Here is a 13003-nt window from a genome sequence, read left to right as displayed (position 1 = left end):
CTCTAGGATGATGTGGGACAGATTACTCAACTAGTGTAAATATTATTCAGAATTAATTATTTAGCTTAGTTTCTAATTTTACCCATGAAGAAATCATGCAAAAAATGCATCACTTACAATTACATAGTACTACCACTGACAATAGAGAATTATATACTAAAATATAATATACTGACAATTATATATTAAGTCTTTATATATATATGATATATATAATCAGTTTGACAATAATTTTGTTTAGATACTAGTATTAAAATTTTCTGGCAAAATCAAAATGCTGAGACTCTAGTAGCAAAAGACTTCAATTCTCAGGATAAGAATAAGGATAATTGTATATCTTCCTTATCTAATGCTGAGAGGTTTAGCTCTATTTCAAAGTAATTAGGGGTAGGAAAATAAAACAGATTAACTGAGTGCCAAGCACTATGTTAGGGACTATGTGTATATCATTCATTTCTTAAAATAACCCTACATGGAGTATTTGTTCTTACAGATGAAAAGCAGGTTTACAAATTTCTAAGTTACTATAAGGTTGAGGGAAGAATTTAGAATCCCTTGTTCATTACCATAGCTTTAGTAGCTAGCACAGTCATCTGACTCACAGTCTATGATAAATGTTATTTGTTAACTAATTTACCAAATAACTGTTACAGAACTTGTAGGCAGTAGAGCTGAAATTTTATCTCAGATCTGTTAAGACTTCAAAGTCCAGTCGGTCTATGCCCAGAACATGGAAGAGGCAGCAATCTACCTTTTTACCTCATTTGTTCACAAGAACCAGGAGAGCTGATGTGGAATTTTCTACAGGGAAGAATGGCTTTAATAGGAACTGATTATTTACTGGCAGTTAAGACCAGAGCTCAAGAAGCTAAATCCTTCATTTTAAGACCTCTCTGGGTCTCATGTGCAACTTTAGTCAAGTTGTTATATAAAAAGTAATGATGATAATAATAAGTAATATTAAACCCATGAGAATGCTGTGATAATTAATTGTACCAAATACATTTAAAGTTTATGGCTATTGAATCACTACATCCTTGTCACTCAGTCATGTCCAACTCTTTGTGACCCCATGGACTGTAACATGCCAGGCTCCACTGTCCTTGGAATTCTTCAGGCAAGAATACTGGAGTGGGTAGACATCCCCTTCTCCAGGTGATCTCCTTGATCTAGGTCTCAAACCCGGGTCTCCTGCATTGCAGGTGGATTCTTTACTGTCTGAGACACCAGGGAAGTAGTCATCATTATTATATACTCTGGAGAAAAGGCCAGAAATTTGGGTCATGTCCAGAAAAGTTAATTCTCTCTGATCAGGAAAAGAAATATAGCTAGGCGTTGCATCAACAGTAGGCAAGGACATGCTATCCAGGGATGTTTTGGAAAAAAAGTACCTCTATTACTAAGACATCTATTTTATTTCAGTCCTATCAGGTTTAAAGCTATATGGTATTCTTTCAAGCCAAGACTGGTGGGGACTCCAAAAATGTCTAATTCTATTATATTTCTGCACTGATCAAAGGCACACACACTTTCTGTTTATGAGCAAGCTGAACTCAAAAAATCTGCTTACATGGAGCCCTTCATTTACAAGTTTGAAGTGGCATCACAAGGCAATGGAGAAAGCCTTCCATAGAAGGCAGCAAAAACTGACTTGCATTTTCTCTGGTGAAAAATTTTAAAATACTTACACAAGGTAATAAGAATAAAGTTTATAAGTGGAAAGTTTCTATATTGTTTAGCCTGATATGCATAGGATGATATAAAGTAGTTCACAGAAAATAAAAACATTATTTTAGTTTTTTAGTCAAAATATTTTATATATTTTTATATACCAGGGTCAATAGTTTCTGTACTTTATTAGTTTTTAAATACTTATTAGAGTTGCTTGAAGAGATTATATGTGTGTTTCTGTATGCTTGTTCAATACAGGTCTCAACTCAAGAATCATGGTGTAAGGCTCAGTGATCTTTGGGACCCATGAGGTACAAAGTAGGTGTCAGGTTTAGGAGACCAGAAACTGCACCTCTGAAAAGAAAGTCTTTCTTACAATGTGTATTTCTGCTATTTTTAACCTACCTTGCTCTAATAGTACAATTTTAGACTGACTTTGTAAACATGAATCGTACATATACTTAGAGTTTTTTTTCCTGAATATCAGTATCAAATGAAGAAGCTCTCAGGGTAAGCTAATTCTTAGCTGTTACAATTTACTAAAACAAAAATATACTGGAAGGGTAGATAGTATGATGAAGGAAATTAACATGTTCAATCACTTAATATCAGTCATGCTCTGTGCTAGAATTTTCACATATCCTATTTATTTAATCTTCAAATAAACTTACGAGTGAGACATTTTCATAATATCAAAAAGGCTAAGTTGAATCATCTTTAGGTACACTGACAATTAGAAAAGCATTTGTTTAAAAGAACATAATTCCTATACTGTGCCATATCACAAAATGTTATACATGCCCAAGTATATGAACGTGCAAGTGTCACATCAGTATAAGAATTGAGGGAAAAATTTGAAATATTTAACAATTTTACATTGTTTAAAATGAGATGGTTGTATAATTTTACTTTTATTTTTTTTAAAAAAGCACTATCTTATAGCAATTTGTTAGAAATAAAGTTGTGAAAGCAGGGAAACTTTAGGGAAATGTCAAAAGACAAGTGATTTTATCCCATTTTTATAATGACAGTAGAAATCAATTCATGTTAAAACATATGAATGAGTCAAATTAAGAACTGCATCACTGAAAAACTACAATAGATTTCTATAGTCAATTAAAAACCAAAAATGAGCCAAGGAGGCTAAAAAGTCATTTCAGCTGCCTGCTAAACTATAATACTCTGAGACCTCCTAGGCAGTGGCAAATACAGCTGTGTCCTTTTTTCTTTGCTATAATTATCCTTAACATATGCGACAGTGACTGTATTATGCCATTTTCATCTAAGGGCAAAACCAATGATAACCAGTAGAAAACTTTAAATTGGGAAAAAGTAACATATGTATAGACTTGAATCTGGCAATTTTTAGAGGGATTAAATAAATATTATTTTAAGTGGTACAAAATTTGTTTTGCTTATTTATTGACTAATTAGATGTTTTGTAAAAATTTGCAAAGGAAGATAGATTATTTAACTATCATACTCATGCTATAAGTACCAAGATATCTAAATGAACATGTAAACAGTCTTTTATGAGCATATTAGCATGTTTCAGGAAAAATACATTTTTGCTTATGTTGATACTGTTTTGATAATGCTTTTTATCTCTTTTCTCGTTAAAAGGGATATCACAATTCTGTCTTAATGAGAGGTTTCAATTTAATTTTGTGTGTTAAGGATTGAGCAGGGTACTAAACACTCAGAAACAAATAATTACTGGATTCAGGAAAGTAGAATTTGGGAGTATTTTCTTTCGAAAGGGCATTTACTATATTAAAAGCTATTTTACTTAGCAAAATAGGTCATTTAAATTCATAATTAATGATAGTTAATGATTTAAATAATACTCTTTAAGAGTGATAAAAATAATAAAACATGAAATTAAAAAAATAGTTTGGTTAGATACACATTTTAAATGGTATTTTATGAAATAAAACTCAACATTCTATTTATTACAGCTTAAAGTACATTATTTACAGCTATTATTACATGGTAGGCAAAAACTGCAAAATCATAGCACAAAAATTTAAAATAAAGGATCTAATATAAATTACTGAGACAACATTAAGTGTCACAGAAAAATATAATTAAAAGTCTTACCATGAATTATCGGTGCTAAGAGCATCATGAAGACCAGTAGCTGTGATGGCCACATTGTTGTGAGCTCGGCAGTGAGGGTGCCTCAGGAGCGAGAATTCTAAACTTAAAATAAGTGTCTTTCTGATTCTTTTTCTGTATCCCAAGATGGATGATTAAAAACAAAACAGCTCAAAAAGAAATATTCTTCAAAACAGAAACACCAATACCCAATTCAGAATCCTGCAAACAAGAAAAAAAAAAAAAGTTATCAAATATAGGTTTTATCATTTCCTTGAAAGTTTCCTTGCTGATAAGAACATCTGTATACCTCCTCCCTTCCTCATTGTAATCAATACACACATCATATATAAAAATAAGTAAGTAACCTAAAAGATATTATTAACTTATGTATTACCACAGTATTTATTTCCCAACCCCCAAACTTACTGACAGAAATAATTCAGTCTCACTGGACAAATTAATATAAATAAACTATACTCATTTGTATAATAATTAATTTGTATAATTTATCAATAGGTTTAAACATTGGTGTTTACTTAGGGTAAATATTATCCACAAATATAATTTTTACTAATAATAGAAAAGTTTTAAAAAAACATTCATTATGATTACTACATGTGTGAACAAAAAAGATAAATGTATGAGTCCTACTTTCATTCTAGACCCTGAGAATAATTCAGAAATTATTCTAAATTTTAACTATATTACTTTTCTAATTATTTTTGTAATTAAACTTGTGAAAATTATAATTTATGTTAATTAATTATGCTCATTCATAATCAATTCATTTAGCAAAAGTCTACTGAGTGTCCTCTAAATTACAAAGTACTGTGCTAAGAAAATAGGACAAAATATTGAATAAAACATGCAACCTATCTTCCAGGATCCTACAACTCAAAATGAGGAATTTTGCTTAAAAGTGTTAAATACATATAGAAGACACTAAAAATTTTAAGCATTGTAAAGTTATTTCACTGAATCAAACCGATATAGCTGCCCTCTCTTTAAAGTTTGCAGATATATATGTTAGAAAGTAAAAGTATTGAAGGTACATGACCTCAATTCTGAAGATGTTGTTTTTCACAGTGAGCATCTTTAAAACTGATCAATAAAGTACTAACTGGGTATTCCTTTTCTTTCTTTTTCTTTCCTCTCTCTTTCCCTCTATTCAAGTAATTGTTGATAGTATATATTTCACTATTGTGAAATAGTGTGAAATATATTTCACATTTTGAGTATAAATCTAAATTTTTTTCTGGAAAGAAATATTCAAAATAGAGATAGTTTACTGAGGATTGTAATAACCTTCATTCTATCAAAACACATTGGAAAATATTTCTGAAGTGCTCGCATTCATTATAAGGCAAAATTACACAGATTTATCTGAATTTCTGGCACTACTATTCACAGTATGTAATTAAGAGCACAGGTTCTGAAGCAAGACCATCTAATTTGAATTATTAGCTCTACTAGTGGGCTTCCCTGGCGGCTCAGACAGTAAAGAATCTGCCTGCAATTTAGGAGACCCAGATTCAATCCTTGGGTTGGGATGATCCCCTGGAGAAGGGAATGGCAACCCACTCCAGTATTCTTGCCTGGAGAAGTCCATGGACAGCAGAGCCTGGCAGGCTACAGTCCATGGGGTTGCAAAGAGTCGGGCACAACTGAGCAACTAACATACACACAACTCTACTAGTACTAAGACTTTGGGTAAGTCATTTAAGCATTCAGTTCCTTGATTTCCTGTCTGTTAATGGTGGGGAAGCAATGTTACTTAATTCATATGGTTACATGAATATTAAATATGCTAAAATTTGTCATATATTATATGCAATACATAAAAATATGTATTGTTCAGAACAATAAGTATGAAAGTGCTATATATATTAACAATTCTTATACATCTCATGAGTTTTCAATTTTATCTTACTTTTACTTTTTAATGTGGTTGTGTAAGAAGCAAGACATTTGAAAATTCAAGCAAAAATATTTACTGAGTCACAATTGTACAGATAGGTATGGAATAAACTAAATCTGGAAACAACAGATATAATAATTTTCTTTCTAAACTCACAGACATAATAGAAAAACTAAGCTCATAATAAACACTCTCATAACATTTTACTTTTACAAACAGAAAGCATTGACAAGAAAAAATGAGGTTGAGGTAAATAATGTGAAAAGAATTTCTGTGTAACATTTTGCTTGTTTTTTTAATTAACACTTCGACTTATAAGAAAACATTTAGAACTTATATTTAATTGTCATGTCACAAGTATATAACTCTTTCTGAAAATAAAATTGAAAGCAGGTACTAATTTAAAATAGCCTTTTACATGAATATGATTATGGATACTTAAATAAGGATACGTAAATTGACTGACCCATCAACAAGTAAACAATCCCCCTCAACATTCAATTATCTTTTCTTCCCCTCTATAGCATCAAGGGACATGTATATGTACACAGACAAATACACACAAACACATGCACACACACATATATGTAGAAGATACATATATACAATACTAATTTAATAGCAACTCTTCTAGGTGAGTTATTTATTCACTATTTCAAAAATATATACTAAATACCTTCCTTGGTGGATACTATTGAGAATGTAACTAAAGTAGAAAAATTTTTCCCACAACTTCTCCTGTAATGGGAAAATAATAATAAATGAAGTCTCAGTATAAAGAGAAGAATTAACATTTTTCAGTTCTTTTCATATGACAACTAATTTTCTAGGTATTTACACAATTATATGATTAAATTATCCATATAGATCTATCATGCAGATAACATTGTCTCATGTCTACTGAGAAGGAAAATCAGACATGTTACTGAGCAAGAATTGCAAACTGAACATCTGCCTCCAACATCAGTGCTCTTTCTTCTCTCTAAGGTAGAAATAAACAAGATGTATGGGACTCCCCTTGTAGCTCAGTTGGTAAAGAATCTGCCTCCAGTGCAGGAAACCTGGGTTCGATCCCTGGGTTGGGAAAATCCCCTGGAGAAGGAAATGGCAACCCATTCCAGTAGCCTTGCCTGGAAAATATCATGGACAAGAGGACCCTGATGGGCTGCAGTCCATTGGGTCGCAGAGTCAGGCACTACTGAGCGAATAACACTTACTTACTTATGATCATAATCAGGGGTGTTACTTGTGGAAAGGAATAGACAAAATATAGCAAGTTTTTGAGGAAAGACTTAGGCTTTGCTTAAACATGTTACCCAATTGTGCTGAGTAAAGAACAAAGGAACAGCATGGATATATGAAGTAGGTCTGGAGGGACAAAGAGAAAGAAGAAGATAGACATGCTTAAAAGGAAACTGGACAAATTATAATATTGCACCCTTTGAAGGAATCAAAAAATTATTTCCATAGTTAAATATGAGTAACACAATTATGAAGTAAATTAAGTCTAGTTTTAGTGAAAACCAGAAGTTTATTTCATGTATTTTCAACTTGATGAAGGGACAGGAGAAAATTATAGAAAGTATAAGAAAGTGATTATCTATAATAATGACTTATTTTAGGATATCGTGGCAGGGCATAAAACCATGTCTACTAAGATTACTTTGAACTTGATTTATGCATAAAAATTTGTTTTCACGATTACAGTGTAACCATGTACTGTTTACTATGTAAACACCTGTGTGTAAACAGAGGTGGGGAAAGGAATTTAGATGAATGGAAGCTGTTATTTGAGGACAGTGACATGTTCTCATACTCTAGCCTCACCATCCTTTCACTCACAGTCCCACAATAATATGCTAATTTGGAGGTACAAATAATAATATAGAAATTTTAGTAGATAATGTTCCAGACCAGACTGTTCATAATCTACAGAAAAATAAGCCATTACTCTTTCAATACTAACATTAAAAAAAAGAAAGAAAGAAAACTTTTTGGAATGTTTTTCTTTTCCAATTACGTGTTGTTATTAGCAAAACCAATCAGTTTTCATACAAAGGGGATTTTTACTCAAATCATTTCGGAAACATAGCTTTTCAAAAACACATAAAGGAGAAAAACCAAGAAAAGACATAAGACTCATTAAATAACTCTTGAACAAAATGATTACTCAAAAAAATTTACTACTAATAAAAAGAATTTGACAAGTCAAGTTCAACATATATTTCCAACTCTAAAGAATTTCTTTAAACTTTTCCATGTACAAAGCTCTATGTTAATACCATGGGTCAAAATAGGAGAATGTGGCTGAAAGTCTAAAATATCACCATTTTTAAACAAGTTCTAGTAAAATATGGATGCCAGAAGGTGTACTCACCAATAATTTAAAGGGCTGTGCAAAATGTGATATGTGTTAAGTGAGATATTCTAGAAACATGTGCACACACACACACAACTTGCCAAAAAGTCTTCTGAAAAAAACAGCAAAGGACTTAAAAACATGCTGACTGAACATTCTGGTGCTAGGCAAGTTTACAAAGCTCTCTGAATTTCAGTTTCTTCAACTGCATAAGAGAAAAATATACACCTGTATTTTGTTGAGAAGACTAGCATACCATAAGTTACTGGGGCTTCCCAGGTGGCACTACTGGTAAAGAACCCACATGCAAATGCAGGCGACATAAGAGACGCAGGTTCAATTCCTGGGTTGGGAAGATCCCCTGGAGAAGGGTATAACAACCCACTCCATTATTCTTACCTGGAGAATCCCCATGGACAGAGAAGTCTGGGGGGCTATGGTCAATAGTGTCCACAGAGTCAGACTGAAGCAACTTAGCACACACATTGCATGATACAGACATGTCATGTCATCATGCATGTCTACCAATGCTTGTTTGTCACTCACCAATTTCTTTGTTTCCTTAATTTCTTCAGAACTGAGAAACAGACCATATGCTTGACTCCCACACCTTAAATCTCACTTACATATTTAGGAAAATCATACACAGTCTCCTTGAGAGAGATGTGCACTGTCCTTAAGAAAGCTACGAATGAGCAATGGATACTAAGACAATGTAAGATTTTATTTTTTAAAAAGAATTTTCAGTATGTTATTCTTGTTTGAAATACACTATGTTACTTAGGATATTAATTTCCAGTAATAAAACATATTAAATTACTTTAAAATTAAGTTGCTTTAAAAATTACTACTGAAAGATAGTTTCTAACATATATCAAAGATTATCAGAAGATGGCAGACAGTTTTCCCTGTTATGGTATCAAAAATCTGGAGTGAGTGAAAGTCGCTCAGTCATGAAGGACTCTTTGCAACCCATGGACTGTAGCCCATCAACCTCCTCTGTTCATGGAATTCTCCAGGCAAGAATAATGGAGTGGGTTGCCATTTCCTTCTCCAGGGGATCTTCCCAACCCAGGGATCAAACCTGGGTCTCCTGCAGTGCAGGCAGATTCTTTACTGTCTGAGCCACCAGAGAAGCTCTCAAAAACTTTGAAGGAATATATTTATCTTGATAAGGTAATCTGTCCTCCATCAAAACTATATAACTTCACTACACTTAACAATATTAGAAAGGAAAAATTGAGGTTGATGAAAGTGTTCCAATTTATATCACTAATATTTAAGATTATAATTAGGAAACTGATTTGACTCATTTTCAACTAAACATTAAAAAAAATTCACAATATGGAAAACATTCTATAAATGCTTTATGTAAGTAAAATCTTTCCTCATAAATTACATGGAAAATTCCTTATTTGTTCAGATTAAAATTTAATGAAATTTATTTAATTCAGATTAAACTTAATTCATATCTAGCATAATTATATGCTAAAACTAATTTTTTTTGTTACTGCTGAAATAAAAGTTCTTCTGAACTTGGACATTGATTTACTTTGAGGAAACTGATACCTTAAATTCTGATGGCATAATTTTTTCTCAATTTAATTTTTTCATATATCCTTCTCAAATCATATTTGAAATTTTACTTTATATTTGCTTTCTTTCTATACTCTAAATAAAGATTAGTATTAGCCTGTGAATGCTATTCATCTTGAAATTGTTGCTTCTACTTTTAAGCTATTCTTAACTACATATCTATAAAATATCTTAACCTCAATCTTTTCCAAATTAAATTGCATGTCATTATTGTACTTTTCCCTCATAATAACCTATTAAAGGCACTATAATATCTTCTTTATAATGTTTTTATATCCTCTTTGTATTTATTTATTTTTTAATTTACAATATTGTATTGGTTCCACCGGTTAAATATTCACTTATTACAAATTCTGCTAACTACAAATTGCATTTCATATCTACCTTAAAAATTTATATTAATCCACATTTCATTTTATATATTTACATGTTTGCCATTTAAGTATTTTTAGAGCTTGATTTTTTTTATATGTTTGGCACTTGCCGAATGTTTAAAATGCCTTGTGGCACTGTTTTAATAACTGATTGGTACATAGTCCTATAACACCACTGCTAATTATAAAACAACAGTTTCCCATTCAGCAACATTTCCCCATTCCAAATAGCTAAACTGCAGCTATTTCCGCACCCCCCCCGCCAAAATCCTCTTACTTTAGAAATGTTTATAAATATTGTTTGAGTGTAATCTGTATTCTTCCAGGTTATTAGACAGATTTTGAAATTTGAATGATTTGCTATTACATTCATTAACAAATATTAACTTCTTAGCAATATAAAACTGACATATGGTAACTTAATGAAAGTGATACATTTTCAAAAAAAGTTTATCCATATTAACCAAAAAGGATCAAGTGTTTCTGAGAAATATTCATTTAACAAGGATGGAAAATATATTTCAAATAGAGTATTTAATTATGCATAGATGCTTAGATAAGGAGTTTAAGTGCTAAATATTCAAATTTAATATGGCAATATTTCCATGATTTATTAATATTATACAATCATAAGCACATACAGGCCAGTGCTCCAGAATCCATGTCCTATAAAACGATACATGGTGTCTATTCTCACAAACATGTCTTTCTAACACGGTTCTACATGGAAGACTCATTCTGCTGTGAATGGATGCTCCAAGTTATAATTAACTCTTAGGGAAAAGAAGTAGAGCAGTAAAATGAAAAATTAGATGACTATTACACAACTTCTCCCATCACCATCCTATAAAATATTTAAACGTCTGGTGTTAATGATCACTGAGTAGAAGCAAATCTTGCCTGGAAAATCCCATGGATGGAGGAGCCAGGTAGGCTGAAGTCCATGAGGTTGCTCAGAGTCAGACAGGACTGAGCGACTTCACTTTCACTTTTCACTTTCATGCACTGGAGAAGGAAATGGCAACCCACTCCAGTGTTCTTGCCTGGAGAATCCCAGGGACAGGGGATCCTGGTGGGCTGCTGTCTATGGGATTGCACAGAGTCGGACACGATTGAAGCGACTTAGCAGTAGCAGCGCAATGTCTAAAACTTTAAAAAGAGTACTTTTTCTTTAAAGTTTTCTTGCTGCTTGCCAAGAGAATTATTATATATAACTTCTCAAATGAGAGTGCATTTGAGTAGACTATGGAATTTTTAAGTTTGTAAGGATACTTGTGCTAGAGCATGAGTAGATAAAATTTGACTAAACAGTGGTTGGAGAAGGATTGTTCTAGGTTATGAGTTGTTATGAAGAAAGTTAAGAGCAGATAAAAAACAGCATACTATAGAACTCTAATTTGTCTAGTGTGTGAGGTCTACTGAGTAAGTAAGGAGCAAGGGAATATCATATAAAGAAGGATTTGGGTAGAAGAGAAAAGGTTGTGAAAGCTATACAAAGAATTTGAATTCAATTTACTTAGTTTCCAATGATGAATTTTGAAATTTTAATTTCTTTATTTTAAAAGCACAATTTGCATAAATAAAAATCACTGCAAACATTATCTTTCAAAAATCAGGGTATATATTTACAGTGAAAGTGTTAGTCAATTCATGGAATTCTCCAGGCAAGAATACTGTCGTGGATAGCCCTTCCTTTCTCCAAGGTATCTTTCCCACGGAGGGATCAAACCTAGGTCTCCTGAATTGCAGGCAGTTTCTTTACCTTCTGAGTCAGCAGGAAAGCCCCAGGAATACTGGAGTGGGTAACCATTCCCTTCTCCAGGGAATCGTCCCAACCCAGGGATTGAACCTGTGTCTCTAACATTGTAGGCAGATTATTTATCATCTGAGCAACCAGGGAAGTCAAATATTTATACAAAGTATATTTAAATTTTTTTTAATCTTCTAAATTACTCTTAAACATTTGAGCATTTTGCTCTGAAAGTAATTTATGTGAATCATCTTTGGTTTGATATAAAGAGACTGAGTTAAGATATTAAATAAAATAGAAGTATTAAGTGAACCGTCAAATTAATAAACTAACTAGTATTTAGATAGTACCTAACATGACACCACACAAAAATATCAAAGACTTTGCATTTTCATAATATGATGCATTTGTCAGGGTTCTAAACTTGTATAACATCTCTAAGCAGCTGTTATGCTATCTGAGATAAAATACTGATTTCAGAAAATTACCACACTTTCAGATACAACGGCAATGGTGTGCACTCAGAAGTGTATTACAACCAAATAACAGACTATGTGTTTAACTCTGCGACTTATCTGTTGTATATTTTATAACACATTCAAGACAAATACAACCTGGAAGAAATTCCACATACACTAAGTATATGTTTGAATTGACCTAGAACCAGATGCGGCCATATCTTTCTTAGTCCCTTTTTTCTGCACATTAAAAAAAAAAAAAAAAAAAAAAAAAACCTCCTATTATCAAGTATTTAACAGAGCCATCAGAATCAGCATGAATAGAAGGCATAATATGAGCTTTGGAGTGAGAAAGTTTTAAAGTTCTCTCTTCAAGCTGTGAGCTGTATGACCACAGGCAGATGACTTAATTTTTCTATACTCTAATGTTCACACCTAAAATTAATACTTATTCAACCATATGGTTAGAAGGCTTAAATAAAAGTTATACACATACATGACCTATAAAGATACCTGGCAAGAGCAGGCATTCAATATGTAAGAAAAATCCATGTTTTCATTTAATGAAGGGTTTTATATTCAAAAGTAGGATTATAAATGGTAAATGAGATTACATTTGGTGGTGACTGGGACAGAAGAATGTTCAATAGGAATGGATGATTGGTTGTGTGAGAACTGGGATAGAATCAGAAAGTATAATGTAAACACCACACTTTTAGAAGACTAAATTGGTCCTGGCATACCGAGAAAAAAATGGAGAGGAAAGAAAATTAGGCT

At 32.2% G+C, this 13003-nt stretch overlaps 1 protein-coding gene across 1 annotated transcript in view; it reads right to left on the bottom strand.

Moving 5' to 3' along the window:
- Window positions 1–13003, bottom strand: part of ADGRL3 (adhesion G protein-coupled receptor L3) — a 900477-nt gene that overhangs the window by 578664 nt on the left and 308810 nt on the right. The window contains exon 5 of the mRNA XM_055588685.1: window positions 3772–3990. Coding sequence (XP_055444660.1) covers window positions 3772–3826 — 55 coding nt within the window. The 5' untranslated portion in view covers window positions 3827–3990. The remainder of the gene's footprint in view (window positions 1–3771; window positions 3991–13003) is intronic.

This window comes from Bubalus kerabau, chromosome 7, assembly GCF_029407905.1.
Source record: "Bubalus kerabau isolate K-KA32 ecotype Philippines breed swamp buffalo chromosome 7, PCC_UOA_SB_1v2, whole genome shotgun sequence".
NCBI lineage: Eukaryota > Metazoa > Chordata > Mammalia > Artiodactyla > Bovidae > Bubalus > Bubalus kerabau.
Note: the sequence above shows the minus strand (reverse complement) of the source record. Positions and strands in the feature narration are given on the sequence as shown.